General features: G+C 34.8%; 1 protein-coding gene across 8 annotated transcripts in view; it reads left to right on the forward strand.

Annotated features, from left to right (window-relative positions):
- Positions 1-19,907, forward strand: part of PARPBP (PARP1 binding protein) — a 68,269-nt gene that overhangs the window by 25,941 nt on the left and 22,421 nt on the right. For 4 of the 8 annotated variants that reach the window (XR_013522387.1, XM_035257397.3, XM_009004490.4 and 1 more), the window contains 3 exons: positions 8,020-8,190; positions 9,335-9,489; positions 18,978-19,161. Coding sequence is in view for 6 of the 8 variants with exons in the window: in XM_035257397.3 (XP_035113288.1) it covers positions 8,020-8,190; positions 9,335-9,489; positions 18,978-19,161 (510 nt within the window). In the remaining 2 variants the exon portion in view is untranslated. The remainder of the gene's footprint in view (positions 1-8,019; positions 8,191-9,334; positions 9,490-18,977; positions 19,162-19,907) is intronic. The other 4 variants (XR_013522388.1, XM_078338112.1, XM_078338114.1 and 1 more) reach the window with 1 other exon arrangement.

The following is a 19,907-nucleotide window of genomic DNA, read 5'->3' on the forward strand; positions in this document are numbered from 1 at the left end:
CATATTTTAGAAATATGATATATAAAAGGTTTAAATGCCTTTACTTTCAAAATCACCTGCCCCAGGAAGTTAACACATTTGGTGAATCACCTTCATTTTTTGACAAACATTGCTGAGGTAGATACTTTTATATGTCCCATGTTATATAGATTGCACTTAAAATATATATTTTATCAGTACCCTCAAATACCTGTATGTCTTCTTCCTGGATTTAACGAAGTGTTTTATGTGTGCATCTAATATTATTTTCTGTATTATTTGAAAGTAAGTTGCTGACATCATGTGGATCACTAAAGTTCCTTAGCATACACTTCCTAAAATTAATGACATAACTGCAAAATAATTATCATAAATGAGAAAACTTAAGTATTTTCAAATATCATTTACTAACTTTCATATTCAAATTTCTCCCTTTGTCCCCAAAATGGCTTTGTGCATCTTTTTTTTCATTTTAATAATTAACCTTCTGAAAGCTTTATGTCTCTGTAGACTACTTTAGAGAATTCCCCTAATCTTTAAAAAAATGTTTTTTGATTAATTCCTTGTGGTATTATTTAACTTGTTTCTTGCTGTATTTCCAATAAACTGGAAGTGACATCTAAAATGTTGCTTAGATTTTAGTTTAATATTTTCTAAGAAATACTTCTGAACTGATACAGAGTATTTCATTTTATATCATATTGTAAGCAAACTCAGGTGTTGGGGAAAGCAGCAATGGAGGAGGGGTTTACAGTGTGCCTACATAAACTGGTAATAACATATAAAAGAAATCAGGAACAAACTGCAGAAGGCCGCAGGAGGCCTCTGGGGAGGAAGGACTCTCTATTGCCAGCATGTTCCCAGGTGCAGTGTCCTGAGCTCTGATATTCTAAACATAGTGCCCAAGGACATAACACTCTGTTGAAGCACTGGAATGTAACCAGACATATAGGCTCCTTGCTCAGCCTGCTCCTACCAACTACATTGTCTATTGTTAAGCATACGCTTTTAGCTCTTGGGAAACTCACTTAAACCGCCACTGCTATCAACTTTATGTTTGATGCACAGCCTCCCTACCACCTGCACTATAGATAAAAGTGATTGTATTCAATAAATATTGTGGAAACCAGAGCTCAGGGCCTCTGCAGCCTCCAGTTTACACACTGGTCTCACTTTATGCATTCTTAACCTGTCTTTTTCTCATTCCTTTGTCGCCACTGAACTCAGGGTACCCACAGGTGGTATGTGGGGGCTGGCACCCTACACTCATCCTAAATTGCCAGGTTTCTCTAGTATAAGGATGTAGTTTTTCCTTTGCTGTCAGCAAAGATCTATGAGGTGATACTTTGGCACTGTATAAATATCCTGTTTCTGAATAACCTTTTATTTAATGGCTTTAGGCATGCATTGATGATCCCTGCTTGAATCAGATTTTTCTCTAGTGAGCTAATTCTGTCATGTCTTTACATGAATTACTTGCCAGTTCTCAGTAAAGAAAAGCTTTATCTTATCAAATGAGATGAAATACCCTTTTCTAAAAATCTCAAGGTCACTCCTTAATTCTCTACCAATTTAGAGGTTAACGTAATATATATAATATAAGCAAATTATATTTTTTCTATTGTTCTCTTTTTTGTGTGCCTATTATACGGACTCATGAATTTATACTTATTCAGTGTTTTAAATCAGTTACACTCATTATTCTTTGAGGCTAAAATAGAGGAAGCTGCTTCAAGCAGATTTTTGTATCTATTTTACAGGCCCTAGTAGACTTTTCAGGCATTTTTTTCTTTACTGGTGCAAGAAAATATCCCAAGCCCACCTTGAATGTTTGCTGCCCACACCTGGTTCATTTTAGGGATTTGTAACTATTTTCTCTTGCTTGAAATTAATTTTTCACTTACATTTCCTTTCTTTTCCCTTGATGCCCCAAATCTTGACAAAGTGATTGCCAAATTTTCTGATCTTAGTGGCGTTTAAGCAGTGTATTTGTATATCAAGAGGGTAGAAAGATCTCTTTTATCTATTCTATATATGCTATAGGGAGGAAATTATAATTGTTATATGCGTATTTTAAAAGAGGAATGAACCAATTTGCATATGCAAAAAGAATTAAGCTTTTGGAACTTTGGCTTATAGATATAAAGTTTAAAGGGGTGTCTGTGACTAAAGATTATAAGCATGTAGTTTCATCATTTAAACACCACTGATAGTTTGTTTCATTGTGTTAATTCTCTTAATTTCAATCTTTTGCTTTCTTGAATTTTATTTTCTAATAGAATTTTATCTACTAGTTCAACTAATGGATTAGATTTTTCTGAGGACTATTAAATTAGCAGCCATCTTCTTAGCTGTGCTCCCGTTACTTGCAATTTCTAATTTTTCTTTTTACAAGGTCTCTTTGGAAGTCAATGTATTTCTTCCCCCCACCCCTGAGATGGAGTTTCACTCTGTTGCCCAGACTGGAGTGCAGTGGCACAATCTTGGCTCACTGCAACCTCCACTTCCTGGATTCAAGCAATTCTTCTGCCTCAGCCTCCTGAGTAGCTGGGATTACAGGTACATGCAGCCTCCTGAGTAGCTGAGATTACAGCTACTATACCTGGCTAATTTTGTGTTTTTAGTACAGACAGGTTTTCACCATGTTGGCCAGGCTGGTCTTGAACTCCTGACCCAGTGATCTGCCTGCCTCAGCCTCCCAGAGTGATGGGATTACAGGTGTGAGCCACTACACCTAGCTGGAAGTCAATGTATTTCTAATTAAAATCCTAATGTGAATTTTTGGGCTGCAGTCTTGCAAACATATATTTTGGCCATCAAATGTGTTTACTAATACCAGACCAGAATCTTCAAGTAGGTGAATGGAATGAATTTGAGAAACAATATTTTTGTTTCTTCATTTTATTTTTCCTAAGGTACTAAACCATTGCTTTAAAAATCCCAAAGTAAGGAAGGGAATAGTAAAATAAAGGCCAAAAAAGAAAATCATCAGTTAAAAAAAAATCTAGAGTCCAACTTTTTTTTGTTGGTATATATAAGCATTTATGCATTGAGAAACAAAGTTAAAAAAAACCCATATAAATTGTTAATCTTCTAAACTTAGAAAAACTGACTTTCTTCAAACTGAGGTTGAATATTTGCATCTCAGTAAGAAAAGATAGGAAAAAAAACTTGGAATAGTCAGAAAGCTTAAATAAAATTGTCCAATTTCTAAACAAACATTGCAAATACTTTGTGGTATGGATAGATTCAGTTTATTAAACAAATAAACAGAACAGTATCCTTATTTTTGGTATCTTGGTAAAGGCTTCAATCTTGTGGATTTTTTCAATTTAGGCTCTTGCTCTTGGACATCATAACTGTACTTATGTGGACTTCTTTTCCAGGGAGTCTCTTTAAAACTCACTTGTAAATACAAGAGAAACGAAACCATAACAGCCATGTTATCTGACCATAATGATAGGGATAGATTTCCAATTGCAGCCATGAGTTAAAAGAAACACTCTAACTGTGAGGACTCCAAGATGTTTTTCCCTGGTGTTTGCCCAACATCACAGATCAGAAGGACAAAATTTGCTAGCCTTAAAGAGCAAGTTGTAGATATGAGAGTTGAAGCCCTGGTTTTGTGCCCAATTAGGATCAGGTATATACATATTCGTTAAGTTCTTGTTAATTCTGAACAGCAGAAGAACAATGACATAGAGATTGCATTAAGTTAAATGTAGGAAAAGTTTCTGATTATAATATGAATGTCACTTTTTCTCTGCTTTGATTTTTGGTAAATTGTGTTATTCTTCCCAAATGTCAAAGAAATAAAAAGAATTGTGTTTTAGATAGACTATTGCACTGTGAAGTTAAAATGGAAACTCGTATTATAGACTTGTCTAATAGAAGTATTGTGATTTACTGTAACAATAAAGATAAAAGAACATTTGAAATATAAGCAGAGACCGGGTGCAGTGACTCATGCCTGTAATCCCAGCAATTTGGGAGGCTGAGGCAGGAGGATGACCTGAGGTTGGGAGTTCGAGACCAGCCTGACCAACATGGAGAAATCCTGTCTCTACTAAAAATACTAAATTAGCCGGGTGTGGTGGTGGGTGCCTGTAATACTGGCTACTTGGGAGGCAGAGGCAGGAAAATCGCTTGAACCTGGGAGGCAAGGTTGCAGTGAGCGAGATCACACCATTGCATTCTAGCCTTGGCAGCAAGAGTGAAACTCCATCTCAAAAAAAAAAAAAAAAAAAAAAAAGAAATATAAGCAGAAAACTATATTATACCTTATTTTATAAAATTTTAAGACAAATCTTAAAGCTTATTTTTATTTGATTGTACCTTAGAATACCTCTCTTTGTAAGGCACCGTAATAAAAAATATAAGCATTTATTTTATCCCAGGTATGTTTTGTTTTCTTTGAAGACAGTCTCATTCTGTTGCCCAGGCTAGACTGCTGTGGCACTGCCTTGACTCATTGCAACCTCCACTTCCCAGGTCCAAATGATTCTTGTGCCACAGCCTTCCGAGTAGCTAGAATTACAGATGTGTGACATCATGTCCAGCTAATTTTTTTTGTATTTTTTAGTAGAGTTGGGGTTTTGCTGTGTTGGCCAGGCTGGTCTTGACCTCTTGGCTCAAGTGATCCACCTGCCTTGGCCTCCCTGTGCTGGGATTACATGTGTGAGCCACCACACCTGGCCTCAGATTAAGTTTTTATTAGTAGATTTTTAGTTTTGAAATTTTTAAAACGCCAAATTCATGTATTAATTTTTCTTTCATCATCATTGAACAAAACTCATTCAGAACCTATTGACAAAAATAGATTGATTACCTGCTATAATGAGAGTCATTCCGTTAGGATCTAAGGACGCATTATTTGGTTACATGGAACTCATAAAATAATAGGAAGATTAAGAAACATATTTGAAAGTGGCTGGGCACAGTGGCTTATACCTGTAATCCCAGCACTTTGGGAGGTCAAAGCAGGAGGATCATTTGAGGCCAGGAGTTTAAAATCAGCCTGGGCAACATAATGAAATCCATCTCTATAAAAAAATACTGGCCGGGCGCGGTGGCTCAAGCCTGTAATCCCAGCACTTTGGGAGGCCGAAACGGGTGGATCACGAGGTCGAGAGATCGAGACCATCCTGGTCAACATGGTGAAACCCCGTCTCTACTAAAAATACAAAAAATTAGCTGGGCATGGTGGCGCGTGCCTGTAATCCCAGCTACTCGGGAGGCTGAGGCAGGAGAATTGCCTGAACCCAGGAGGCGGAGGTTGCGGTGAGCCGAGATCGCGCCATTGCACTCCAGCCTGGGTAACAAGAGTGAAACTCCGTCTCAAAAAAAAAAAAAAAAAAAAAAAAAAAATACTAAAAAGAAAAGTATCAGAAAGTGTTAACACCTATGCAGAGAATAGGGTGATATGCAGAGTTATCAAAAGATGGCAGGAAAAATAAAGCATGAATGTCTAATTTAGATTGGGGAATCAGGGAGCATCTCTTAAAAGGTGACATTTAGCTAGTATATTTAATATGCAAGAAAAAATCATGGTTAATCTTTAAACTTTCTTTTCTTTTAATTAATTTTGCTTACATTCTATCTTAAGGCAATGCTTTCTTGTCTAATGAAGTTTTTCTTTTAAATTGACCCTGATTGCCTCCTACTTTTTAATAACTGTCTTTTACATGGAAATTTAAATAGTCAAAATATGTTATCTTTAGAATTTCTTTTAAGATGTACATACTTAATAATTGTCTATAGAGGCTTGCTGAGGATTTGTAATTTTTTATTGCTGCCTTTTTAGTTTCTTTTCTGCTTCAAAAATTTTAAATATAAGTGTATTGAATATATGAAGTTTTAGTTTTAATAAGGCAAATATTTTCTTAGCATTTACAGAAGATAAATTCCTGGGACATTAGTTATGACTGAAATTACTGAAGGATTTTTGAATTTCATATGTTTTGAGAGTTAATTGAGTTTAGAATTTGTGATTCTGTTACCTGAGGGAATAGGCAAGAAGATGATTTCAAGTGAACAGTTTGGGAACAACATTTAAGAATTAAAACCAAACAGGGTTCTAGAGCTGAAGGTGGGATGGAAGTAGTTGAGAAGGCAAAAACAGGAATAAAATTCCATGCAAGGAATTTAATTTTGAGCTGGTCATGGTGGCTCACATCTGTATTCCCAGCACTTTGGGAGGTCGAGGTGGGAGGATCACTGGAACCCAGGAGTTTGATTCCAGCCTGAGCAACATAGTGGGACCTTGTCTCCACAAAAAAATATAAAAATATTAGCTGGGTGTGGTGACACATGCCTGTAATCCCAGCTACTAGGGTGACTGAGTGAGGAGGATCAGTTGAGCCTGGTAAGTTGAGGTTGCAGTGTGCCCTAATTGTGCCACTGCACTCCAACCTGACAGCAAGACCCTGTTTCAAACAGGAAAAAAAAAAAAAAAGAATTTGATTTTGATAAAATCCAACTTATCCGTTTTTTGCTTCTGGTGTCCTCTGTAAGAACTCTTTGCCTTACTTATTCTATGTCATGAAGATTTTTCACTATGTTTTCTTTTAAAAAGTTTTATAGTTTATATTGTACATTTTAAGACTTATTATCCACTTTTGACTTTACTTTTATAAAAGGTGTGAAGTTTAAGTTGAAGTTCTTATGTTTTGCATATGGATGACCAGCTGCTCCAACACCAATTATTGAAAAGACTGTCTTTTCTTTATGGTTCCTTTGGCACATTTGTGAAAAATCAGGTTGCTGTATTTGTGTCGGTGTATTTCTGCACTCTATTCTGTTCCATTGAGCTGAGTAGTCTTTCACAAATACTACTGTATCTAAATTATTGTAATTGTATAGTAATTTAGATTGTTTCTCAGCATGTTTAATGTACTGTTCCAGTGTCTTCTGGCCTCCATACTTCTGGATGATTTGTTAACCTTAATATTATTCCTCTGTAGGTAATGTGTCATTTTGTTCTGGCTGCATTCAAGATTTTCTCTTACCTTTGGTTGTCAGAGTTTGTACAAGTTTTGTTTGGTTTTCTTACTTAAATAGCTTATTGGTTCTATAAATGAATGTTTTCTACTAAACTTGGGATGCTTTGGAACAAAATGTATTCATATATTTTTTTCTACCCTTTTCACTCCTCTTCAGGGATTCCAATTACATGTATGTTTGATTTCTTAAATTGTCTCACTGATCTTTTTGGTGCTTTCATCTTTTTTTGTTGTTGTTCTACTTTATTTTTCAGATTTGGTAATATCTATTGTTTTGTCTCTAAGTTTACCAATACTTTCTTCTACTCTCTTCAAGTTGCAGTTGAACCCTTCAAGCAAATTTTGTTTCATTTATTGTACTTTTCATTTTCAGAATTTATTTTATCCACTTTTCTGTTGATATTCCTTCTGATAATTTGTTGATAACAAATATTCTTTTAATTCATTGAACATATTTCCTTTTAATTTCTTGAACATAATTTGTAGTAACTGCTTTGATGTTTTTCTCCTAAATGCGGCATCTAGGTCTACTTGGTGACAATTTCTATTGACTACTTTTTACCCTGAGTAGGGGGTCCCACTTTCTTTTTTCTTTGTTTGTTGATTTTTGGATAAAAACTGGATATTGTAGGTAATATTTGGTAACAACTCTGGATTCCTTTATGTTCTGCTGAGAAATATTGTATTTTTGTGCTAGTAGGCCGTTGACTTGCCTGAATTCCAACTTAATACTCAGTCTCTGCTCTATGTTGGTATACAGATGCTGATATCTGTTCTTGTGGCCTCCTTCACTGCTTTTTTTAGCTGGGTTTTTGTAGGTCTCTCCTCTGCCTACCAAATCTGGTAGCCAGCCAAGAATTTGGGGAGAGATGGAGTTTATTGATTGTCTAACCTGTTTTTATATGGCAGTTTCCTTTTTCTAAAGAATTAAATAAGGTATTGTGATTGGATGATTATATACATTTTTACTGCATATGAAAAAGATTATGGATTTAGAACAACTGCAATAAAGAAAGTAACTGAATATTTTATTGTACAGGTGCAATGGCTAGCAAGGAAAATTATCTTTTCGTATTTAAACCTGCTAGTGAATTCAAAGAATGACCTGGCTGTGGCTCATATTCTCAATATTCCTGATAGAGGACTAGGAAGAGAAGCCTTCACTGATTTGAAACATGCTGCTCGAGAGAAACAAATGTCTATCTTTTTGGTATGGATGTGTGACATGTTCAAGATTAAGACTCTTTGCACAGTGGATCCATGTACCCTAATATCCTTGTAACTAGGATGAAACAACTTTTAAGTGGTTAATATATGTTCTAGCTCTGTATTCGAAAATCCATGCTATTTCAGTTTTTTACCATATCCTTCAAGTTTGGTGAAAGAGTGGTTCCACTGCTACAGCAGTGGTTCCTCATATGTTCTGTATAGTGCTAGCCCTGATAAATTCTCTGTGAATAAATGTTTCCAATGTCAAAATGTTTCTGTTCAATGTTCTTTGAATAAATGTTCCTAAGGGCAAAATGTTGAGAAGTAGTATTTACCCTTATTGGTTATACATAATCCATGATTGTTTATCAAGAGCTCTGAGAAGTCCTGCCATAAAGAAATCTGCTTGTAGCAAATTAAGCTTGTTATTTAATCTGTTGTTTCCTAATTTATTTGACTGTGGAACTTTCCCCTAAATTATTGACATTTCACAGGATTTGTCTTTCTTAGAATGTACTTTGGAAAATACTGCCTTAGAACATTTCATCTTTGATTGAAAGACTCATATGTATAGCTATCACATATGTATTATTATTTGTAAGGACAAGTCTTTTGAACTATACATGATCCTAGGATGCAAAAGCTGGATGGAACTTAATGATTATCTAGTCTATATTTTTATTTTACAAACAGAGCAGCTGAGGCTTAGACATATTAAATTGCCCAACCAATTCACCTGTTTAACACAGCAGATCAGTTGAGACTAAAAATTCCTTTGTTCCATATAACAATTTCAATAGTCAGTAGTCAATCTGTGTTAAAATGTATTCATACTAAGTTCTTTATAGTCAATAATACATTCTAATTAATATATACTTTAGCTCTTAATTTGTCCTCTAACGCAGCTCCTCAGTCTCGATCTGCAGCTGAGTGTCATTGCCACCACACTTGCTAGCATGAATTCTGCATGGTATTTGTTTTCTTGGTTATTTGCTTCTGATTCAAAGTGTTTCATGAGTCATAAAATGTGCTTCATTTTAACTATATACCCAGAATTATATAAATGTACTTAGCTTTATGAAGTAAATTATAGTTTTAACTTAATCATCACTGGACGTAACTAAACCATTTGTTTTAAATTATAGGTGGCCACATCATTTATTAGAACAATAGAGCTTGGAGGGAAAGGATATGCACCACCACCGTCAGATCCTTTAAGGACACATGTAAAGGGATTGTCTAACTTTATTAGTTTCATTGACAAATTAGATGAGATTCTTGGAGAAATACCAAACCCAAGGTAATGAATTTTCATATATTATGAATGTCTGTTATTAATCTATCTTTAAAACTTTACAGAGTCAGTAGAAATAAGGGATATTGAAATGACCAAGCATCAGACCAAATGGTGGGGAGAAGAAACAAAATCTCGATGAATGAATTATAATCACATTCATTCATTCATCACCTAACCCCCTAAATTTTTGCCTATGATTCTGAGTTTTTGCCGAAGTCAAAAGTCATGTTTATACTAAATTTGATTAGAGAAGAAAGTTGCCATTTATTTTTTTCTGGAAGAAATAGATTTTTGAGGACTGGAAATGATCAAATAGATAATTTCTGTATACTTTTTATTTAGCAATAAAGGAAACTGGTATCAAGAATGAGTAAGAAAATTGACAAAGATATGAAATCTCTATTTTCTGTTATTTTTTATTTTCTTATGTGCAAATCTTTGGTTCATCTGGGATTTGTTTTTATATGATATTGGAGATAAGAGAGTTTTAAAATCTGTTAGACTCCCATTATAGTATTGGTGTATTGAATAGTGAGTAAGTTTGGGGGGCAGAAGTGGATTATATATGCTGGCAATTATGGTGGATCATTGTCAATTGGTTGGTATCCTATAACATAAATAAACATAATCAAAATAGCTGATATTTATTGAACACTTGTTATGTGTCTGTCATTGAGCTAAGTTCTTTACTTGGATTATCACTTGATCATTACAATAACCTTACTTAATAGATATTATTACAATCCCTAATTTAGAGGTGAAGAAACCAAAGCACTGGGATCAAGTGACTTGACCTAGGTTATGTTAAGTAGCAGAGTAGGGATCTGAACTCAGTCAGTTCTAACCCTGGTATCCAATCTCTTAATGACTGTATCTTGTTCCATGAAACTTCCTTCCATTCTAAGGTGCTAAGAAGGATTTTTTTTCAGGGTTTTATTCTGAATTGCATTCTATCTTCTCACACGGATATTCATTACAAAGAAGTAAATTTGGAGGAGAGTTTTGAAAATAACTTACAGACAAAATCAGTGACATCTTCTGAACTTTCAGATAATATATTTGGGGGCTATTTCTATTGAGATATCAAATATTTAATTTTAAAAATATTTTTTATAAGGCAATATAGATATATTTTGTTAAAGTGAAGTGATACTACAGTCATCTGTCAGTTTTTTTTTTTCTCCTTGAAGATATTCCTTTTGGAGAGTCTCCTGTTGTCTTTATTCAATCTTTGCTTTTGCTTGTTAGGCCTGTGTCAGAGTGGCAACCATAAATCTTCATCATCACCTTGTGAATTTTCTGTCTCTGCCTGTTTCCTGTCTCTTATGACTTTATTTATAATTGATAAACCCCTTATTTTGTTCAAATAGCTTTCTCAGAAAAAAAGTAAATGGTAAGCAAAAATTTTTATGTTAGTCTCACTTTGATTGCATATGATTTTATGTCATGTTTCATTTCTCTAAGGTTATTTATTATATGTAATGTAAAAATATTGTCTGCTTCCTGAATGATCTTTGTTTTATCTAGATTGGATGCTTTTCTGTTTTTTACTTTCTTTGTTTTGCTCTCTTTCATGGTAGAGGTGTTCCCACAATGTGTGGTGATTCTGAACTGTCCTTTATATTTAAGAGTGAAGCTCTACAGAGCTGATTAGTAGCTCTGTATAGTGGGCTTAATTATAGCATGATGCCTAGTTGGCTCTTTTGTTGGGTACTTACTCTCCAAATGTCAGTAACTTTAGGTCTTTTCTTTGGGACTTTCCCAAAAATTTCCGCAGAGGGATCTTTTAATCTCAGAAAGCTGTGAATCTGGCTAGCAATATTGTGGGATTTGAGATAGGTCCTGGTTGACGCTGAGTTCCACAGTTCTGTATGGAGACTTACTCAATTCCTTTGTTTTTAGTTCTGGTGCCCCTGAGTCTGGAGCCTCTCTGGCTTTGTTTTTTTAGAGCAGTACTGCTTCCCATGCTGAGGTGGGTGGGAAGCACTAGCCTGACTGCTCAGAATAGAGGGAGAATGGGGGTGTAAGTGTTCCTTATGGAGACTGTCAGCTAGCTTTTCTGTTTTCAGCCCCACCTTTACTGTAGCCTTCAGTATTGCCTTCAATTTGTGATAATTTCTGAGTTTGCTTCTTACCGATGTTTCTCTTAGCAGTTACTTAGGTTTTAGCTTTTGTATTCTGGCTGCTTAGTTATGACTCACCCATCTGTTTTTTGGTTTTTTTTTTTTTTTTTTTTGTACTTTAATGAAATGTCTCTACTCTCATCACCTGTTGTTTCCATTCTGTTTTTCTTCATAGATTGAACTTTTTTGTTTTTGCTTTTTTGTCATTTTAGTGAAGTTTTAGAAATAAATGTGTATGTTCAATCCAATATAATTTGTTATAATTACATGCCTTTTGGAGGAATTTCTGGTTGTGGTTGACAGAGTAGAAGTACATTTGTTTAGAGACATCTAGGGTGAGGGAATAGAATTCTTCAATTTAGCAGCCATTTATTTTGGATATCCTATGTGGTTATAATGAGCAAGTATCTTCTAGAGAAGGCCTTGAGGAAGTGAGTATCTATGTAGTGAATATCTTCAATTGGGTGTCTGAATAGTCCACTCGAGCAATTTTTGTTATCCTTTTTGTGATTTGTTTTTTTATATTTGTTCTGTAGGTATAGGTTTGTTTTATAAATAAAAAAGTAAAATTATTAAAAACTAAAAACATACCCCATGTGTATATCATAATAGATATTAATAGAAGGTTTACGGAGGAAAGGGCAATTGAGCTGGGTTTTGGGAGCCAGGGATAAGGGTGTCAAGAATGCTTATCTGGATGAGTGTTACAGTTAAGCCTAATTTTGAAGGATGAGCTTGAAGGAGTTAACTAGACATGGTGGGTGGGAGAGTGGATAACCCATTGGGACATTGCTTCACTGGTTATTCATTTTATCTTATAATTTCAACCTCTCCCTTTATTAGTACTTTAGCCACACTCTATAAGCTTATAAGGAAAAGACAACAAACTGCCTTCTCTGTTTCTTCCAGTTCCTTCTCCTTCCATTTGCAGCTGAGATTCTTAAAGAAAATATTTTCCTTTTTTCTGCTTCTGTTTTTGCAATTATTTAATGTGTATTTCTCAATAGATAGTGAACTCAATAGAGTTTATTGGTTTTCTTCACTAATATTCCCCAGCCCTAGTACAATTTTTGCTGGAATAAGCAGTCAGTATTTGTTCGATTGTCTGTACTTGACTGATTTATACTCCTTCCCTTTTTCCCTCTACTGAAGCTATTCTGCCAGTGATCACTTGTGATCTTCTAATTGTCATAGTCTTTGGTCTCTTTTGAGTCTTCAAATTTAGTCATTTCCTATTGGAACTCTTTTTTCCTATAAGTTCTGTTATGTCATTCTCTTATTTTCCACCAACCTCTTCATCTACATATATGCAAATTCTTCTAAATCTATATTTCAGTGAAATTCAAACCTCTTTCCTGAGTTTCAGAAACATTTCCTCAACTATCTTTAAGGTGATACCTCACAGGCAACTCATATGTCCTAAACTAACTCTTCATCTTTCTCTGCAAAACTGCTTCTCCTCCTGAAGTGTTGAAGCCTGTCTTCCGCCAGCTTCCAAACAAGACTCCAAGGCATGTATTAAATGCATTCACTCACTAAGATCCGTCACTTCTTCACACTTTATGTTCTTTCTCCTCATCTTTTCCTATAGCTACTATTTTATTTCTAGTGTTTACTGTTTCAGACTTTCATCCTTTCTTGACTGGACCTTTTCACATGTCACTGACTTGTCTATTCTGCCTCCAGTCTTGAGTTGCCCTATCCTGTCATCCTCAATGCTGCCAGAGTAATTTTTCTGAAGCAGCAAATGTTACTCCCATAATTAACACTCTTCAATGATTCCATATTTGATACAGGGTAAAGCCCCAGGAATCTCAATATGATACACAAAATTGCGCTCTAATTCCTGCCCGTCTCACTCTGACCACTTTATCTTCTTTGTCTCTCTCAACCTTAAAACTTAGAGATAAAAATGTGTTTAGCTCTTGTATGTGAAGAAAACTTTTTACTATCTATCTTAAAATAGAATAATTACAGTAATCTTTGAGTCCAAGGAAGGATGGGATAGACAGACTGGGAAGAAATAAAAAGAATTGATTCTTAACGCTCATTGTCCTACTGCCCATTTTTCATGAGGCCATCTTAGCTGTAGGGAGCTGCATTTCTACACTTTGCCAGTAGGTGACACCGTCAAATACATAGCGTACTTTCACCTGAAAGATGTCTTAAATGATATGTTTAAAGTTAATAGTTTCCTGTTGTTTAGAAGTTGAAAATTCTGTATTTCGTGTTTATCACACAACTTTTTAATGCACATCTACATTATACTGTCATGTGCCACTTGATGAGGATATGCTGTAAGAAATGCATTGTAGGTGATTTCATCATTGTACATACATTATCGCATATACTTACACAAACTGGGATAGTATAGCCTGCTACACACATAGGCGATATGGCATAGCCTATTGTTGCTAGGCTACAAACGTGTATGGCCTGTTACTGTATCAAATGCCGTAGGCAACTGTAACACAATGGTATTTGTGTGGCTAAGGATATCTAAACATAGAAAAGGTCCTGATCAGAATGCAGTATAAAAGGTCAACATAGATAAGCATATGGTACTGGCCATGATTGGAGTCTGCAGCATTTGAAGTTGCTCTGGATGAGTGGTGAGTGAATATGAAGGCCTGGAACATTATTATAAATTTCTGTAGACTTTACACACGTTATAAACCTAGGCTACACTAAATTTATAAAGCAAACTGTTCTTTCTTCAAGAATAAATTACACTTAGCTTGCTGTAACTTTATGAACTTTAAAATTTTTTTGACTTTATGAATTTTTAAAAATTTTGAAACTTTGACTCTTGTAATAACACTTAGCTTAAAACACAAATACATTGTACAGCTGTACACATTTTTTTCTCTGTATCTTAAACCTGTGTGCTTTTTTCTATTTTTATTTTTTTTGCTTTTTAAATTTTTTTGTTTAAAATTAAGAAACAAGCATACACATAACACGGGATTATCAATATGTCTGTCTTCCACCTCCACATCTTGTCCCACTGGAAGATCTTCAGGGGCAATAACACTCCTGGAGGTGTCATCTCCTATAGTCACACCACCTCCTTCAGGAATACCTCCTGAAGGAACTGCCTGAGGCTGTTTAACAGTTAGTGGTTTTTTTTTCATAAATAGAAGGAGTACACTCTAAAATAATGATAAAAGATATAGCAAATACATAAACCAGTTAGATAGCTTTTTATTATAATGATCAAGTGTTATGTATTATACATAATTATATGCACTATACTTTTACATGACTGGCAGCACAGCAGGTTTGTTTACACAAGCATCACCACAAACACATGAGTGATGTGTTGAGCTATGATGCTACAATGTTACATCACTATGCAACAGAAATTTTTCAGCTCCATTATAATATTATGGAACTACCATCATATGTGTGGTCTGTTGCTGACCGTAATGTCATTATACAGCACATAACTATGTATATTGGACTAAAGATACATGTATGGAGTGTTAAATCTCATTGAAATTATTTAGTCTAATCTTCTGTTAAAACTTTTCATATTTAAACATATTTCAGAAATATTTTCCATACATTTTATGTGGCACCTTTAATAACATTTAATTTTTAAAGGTAAAATTTACTTCAACAAATATTTATCAAATTCTTGAGTTTGGTACAGAAAACCCCGTCACTTTATTTAGGAAAGTGAAGATAGTAATAAAGTATTACCAATCCTTTGTCTGTATTATTGCTTAGTGTTCTCTTCCAGTTACTTTAATTTGGTACAAGCTTGGGGAATTCCGTTGTGCTTTTCCTCAGCAGCCTCATGTTTCTCTTTCTTCCCCAGGGCACTAGGGTGATGCAGTTAGGAGTCAGGTGCTCAGTTTGCCTCTTTCTCATCTAAATTCTCGTATTAATGTTTATCCAGAATAGCCATAATATATCTTCTGGGAAGCAGTCCTGAATACCTCCTCCTTCTCTCTACTTCTTCACTCAAACTCCTTTATACTTTCAGTAGTTTATTGCCTCATAATCACTTGTGAGCTCTTAAAGAGAAAGATTTTATTCATTTTTGTATTCCCAGTGAACAGCATAAATATCCTGATGTCATATTAGTTGAAACTTCTGGAATTTCTAGTCTCTAGAAGCAAGAATTTGAATTAAACCATTGTGTTGCTGAGCAGATATTAGAAGCCAAACTAATGGTGGCTCTGGAAGTGAGTATATAGTAATAGAGTAGTCAGAGAACTACTGTTTGGGGTATTTCGCCAGGGGTTCAAAATGTTGACCTTGGCAAGTCTCCGAAATACAAGTCTTATTTTTTTCCTAAAATACAATTCAGCCAGTGAATTACTTTATCTTTAAAATTTAGCATTTTTGTCTTGTAGAAGGAATGAGAAAAGGAGGTCAAAGGTGACTTTCCTAATATTATTTGAAGCATTTTTTGTTCTTATAATTAGCACTAAGACACTTTCAGATTTTATTAACCATTTGAATTTTTTCCAAAACTCTTTTCTATTAGAGATTAATTCCCAGGAAAAGCATATAATGTTATTCACAGCTGAAAAGAGAAGTCCTCATATATGTGAAAGAATTCCTAGGATCTGCTCAGACTTCTGATTACAGAAGTATGGCAGACTAGGCCCTCAGCTTGTTTCTTCCATTGAAAATAGTTAATAATGTTGGATAGCATATTTCAAAAACGCTTCTTAAATGCATTGGTAAGTAGGCAAATGTAATGAAAATACAGGTCAAAAATAGGTGAAGGAGGAAAGCTAGAGAGGCAAGTCGAGAAGGGAAGCTAGCTTTTAGACAGCCCAGGAACCGGCCAGCATGGGGAGATGAATAGGAAACACCCATTCTACAGGGCTAAGCCCTCAGTTTAAAGATAAATTAAGAATAAGGACTAGGCTGGGCGCGGTGGCTCACGCCTGTAATCCCAGCACTTTGGGAGGCCGAGGTGGGTGGATCACGAGGTCAAGAGATCAAGACCATCCTGGTCAACATGGTGAAACCCCATCTCTACTAAAAATATAAAAAATTAGCTGGGCATGATGTCGCTTGCCTGTAATCCCAGCTACTCAGGAGGCTGAGGCAGGAGAATTGCCTGAACCCAGGAGGTGGAGGTTGCGGTGAGCCGAGATTGCGCCATTGCACTCCAGCCTGGGTAACAAGAGCGAAACTCCATCTCAAAAAAAAAAGAATAAGGACTTTAGCTTAACAAAAGGGTTTCTGTAAAAACCTTGTTAATGGTAAAGTGTTTTAGCATTCAGTTTAAGAATAAGATAAGAGTTTCTGCATAGTATCCGATATCCAGTTCAATGTAGTAAGACGAAAAGAAATAAGATATATAACAATTGAAAAAATAAAATCCTATTTTATAATATAATATGACTAATTATATAGAAAACCACAAGAATCTAAAGGCGAATTATTAAAATTGACAGTAGAGTTTAAGAGTGTTGCTGGACACAGGCCAATAAACGAAATGCGACTGGATTTCTGTATCATTACTAAATAGAAGGAAAAAAGCTTCAAAAATATAAAGTACATAGAATAAATCTAGTAAAAACCATGCTAGCTTCTTCTTCCTGGGAAGGTTCGGACTGAACGTGAAAGTCCCTGCTTGTCCTCTTCCACCTTGTTACTAGACCAGAGCTTTATATCCTGATCACAGTGCTACTAGAGATGTTTGTCCTTAGGATGTTATCCTGCTTGTTTACTACGTACAGCTTTCAACTTACCACGCCAGTTCTGGTTGGTTCCTTTTTAAGGGAGAGATTGGGTGGTACTTGGAGAATTTTGTCTATTCAGTAAGATGTTCTTCAGGGTATCTAGTATGCCCTTGTGTAAGTAGACACCTCCTAAGTACTTTTGTATTACAAATAATAATGTGAATAATAGTAAAATACATATCATTTGTCTTACTATTAAAAACTTTATATTGTTGCATATGATAGTATTCATTTACTCAACAAACATACGTCAATCATCTCTTCTGTGTGCCAAATGCACACAATGTGAAGATTAGTAAAATATGATTGCTTTCTCAAGGAGCTGATTTTTTCATGACTACTTTCTCACCCTTGCCTAATCATAAGAATCACCTGTGGTATTTTTAAAACAATGCAAACATTCAGTGCTCTTCTCTGGAGATTGTAATTTTGTAGGATGAGAGCTGGAGCTGATGTTTTAAACAAATGCTGGATATGAGTCTGATGATCAGAAAAATACATTGTCATCATACACTAAGTCTCTCTGCAATTTTCTTCTAACTTCCCTCTTATATCTGGACCAGCTATTTAAATGTGAACAATCATATTTCTAGTGCTTGTTAGGGAACCTGGCATTTCTGTAAAACAACCTGGCAATAAGGCAGTGAGGGTGAAAATTTTATTTCATAATTTCCTTTATGCCACTACAAAAGAGAAGATTAATAGCATATCCAAGGTTGAAAGTGGCAGAGTTGTGATTTGTGCTCAGGCAGCCTCACTTCATGGTCTGTAGTCAGACCAGACCAAGGCTGCACTGTGCAGCCTTTCCATGGATACCTCTAGGGATGGAATCTCCCGGTTTTAGAAGAAAATCCTCTTCTATTGGACATACCTCATTTCTTTCTTAAAATAGACTGAAATTTTTTCTCTTATATGTTTCTCACATTTATCCTTTAAAGCAGAAGCTGCAACCCAAACTCTTAGATTGAGGTGTGGTATAAAGAAACATCAATTTCAAGTTTTTTAAAAACACTTGTCTGTTGGCCATAGTTGGTCCAATTTCTTGTTTGCTTTAGATCAGTACTAACTTGCTTGGTTTCCTCTTCCATAGAATAAACTTTCACTTCTTAGAATGCAATATCATGTTTTTCAGGTCAGTTTTCTTTTTCCCTGTCTCTTCCCTCCAGAACACCATGTGTTCTTGGACAAACCATTTAACCTTTATGGGACTGAGTTATCTCATTTGTGATTTATGGATAATAATATCAACTTACTAGGTTGGTTTTAAGATTAAATTAATGTAAGACTCTAGGTATTCAATGAGAGGTAACTGTTTTTGTTATTTTAGTTGTATCTAAAGGTATATATTTTAAATATATTGCATGTATATAACCACTTCTGAATCTGTTATCATATTTCACATATAACTAAATTATTTCTCTTCAGCTTTCAAATCAAGGAAGAAGTAACTTGTTGAAATTACTTGCTTTTAGACAGACTTACAATTTTTTTCTAATGGTTCTCATCTTTTTCTTAAATGCTTTAACTGTTTGATTCATAAGATCAAAGCTATATTCTTTGAAAAGTGTTGATTAACTCTGAAAATTGTATTTTCAAGTCTGTAAGCATATTGTCACTTGCAATACTATTATAAAGGCAATCTTATTTCTATTTGCAGCCTTGCAGGGAGTCAAATATTATCAGTGATAAAGATGCAGCTGATTAAAGGCCAGAACAGCAGGGATCCTTTTTACAAAGCAATAGAGGAAGTTGCTCAGGATTTGGATTTCAGGATTAAAAATATTATCAATTCTCAAGAAGGTGTTATAGCTGTTAGCACTACTGACATCAGTCCTGCTCGGGTAATGAGCTTTTTATTTTTCATTATCCTTTTATACAAATCATTATCTCTTCTATTTATTGTAGAAATGGTTTATTATTGCTACTTAAGTCAGAAGAGTGTGTTTCCTATGCTCTAAAATGATGTTGAAGATATAAGTCTCTCAATAGGATTACTTAGGATTATATGTTCAACTTGGGTAAATTATCACATATTTTGGCCAGATTTCTGAATTTGTTAAAGTAAGGCATTGGGTAATCTCTGGTATTCCTTTTAGTACTAAAATCTTACAATTCTTGATGGCTATTTAAGTGTTTTATGGTATTTTTCTATAGATACTCTTAAAAACAATTTCCCATTTACTCAGATATAAGATATTTCTGTAAATACTCTTAAAAGCAATTACTTTCCCATTTACTCAGATATAAGATATTTCTGTAACTACTCTTATAAACAATTACTTTCCCATTTATTCAGATATAAGATATTTCTGTAAATGCTCTTATAACAATTACTTTCCCATGTACTCAGATATAAGAGCATGTTTTTTCTGTTTCTGACTTTAAAACTAAGCATCGTATTAGGACAACAGTCCTGTTAGAAATTGCTTCCATTCAGCAGTTTATTTTTCTTTTATATATCTCTGTGATCTCTTATTTTCTACCTCCATTCTCAGTCTGTTACAACCTGTAGCTGGCAGTTTTTAAACTGTATATTCCCAGAACATTTATAATCAAATAGAATGGATTCTAACCCACAGCATTATAG

This window comes from Callithrix jacchus, chromosome 9 (assembly GCF_049354715.1).
Source record: "Callithrix jacchus isolate 240 chromosome 9, calJac240_pri, whole genome shotgun sequence".
NCBI lineage: Eukaryota > Metazoa > Chordata > Mammalia > Primates > Cebidae > Callithrix > Callithrix jacchus.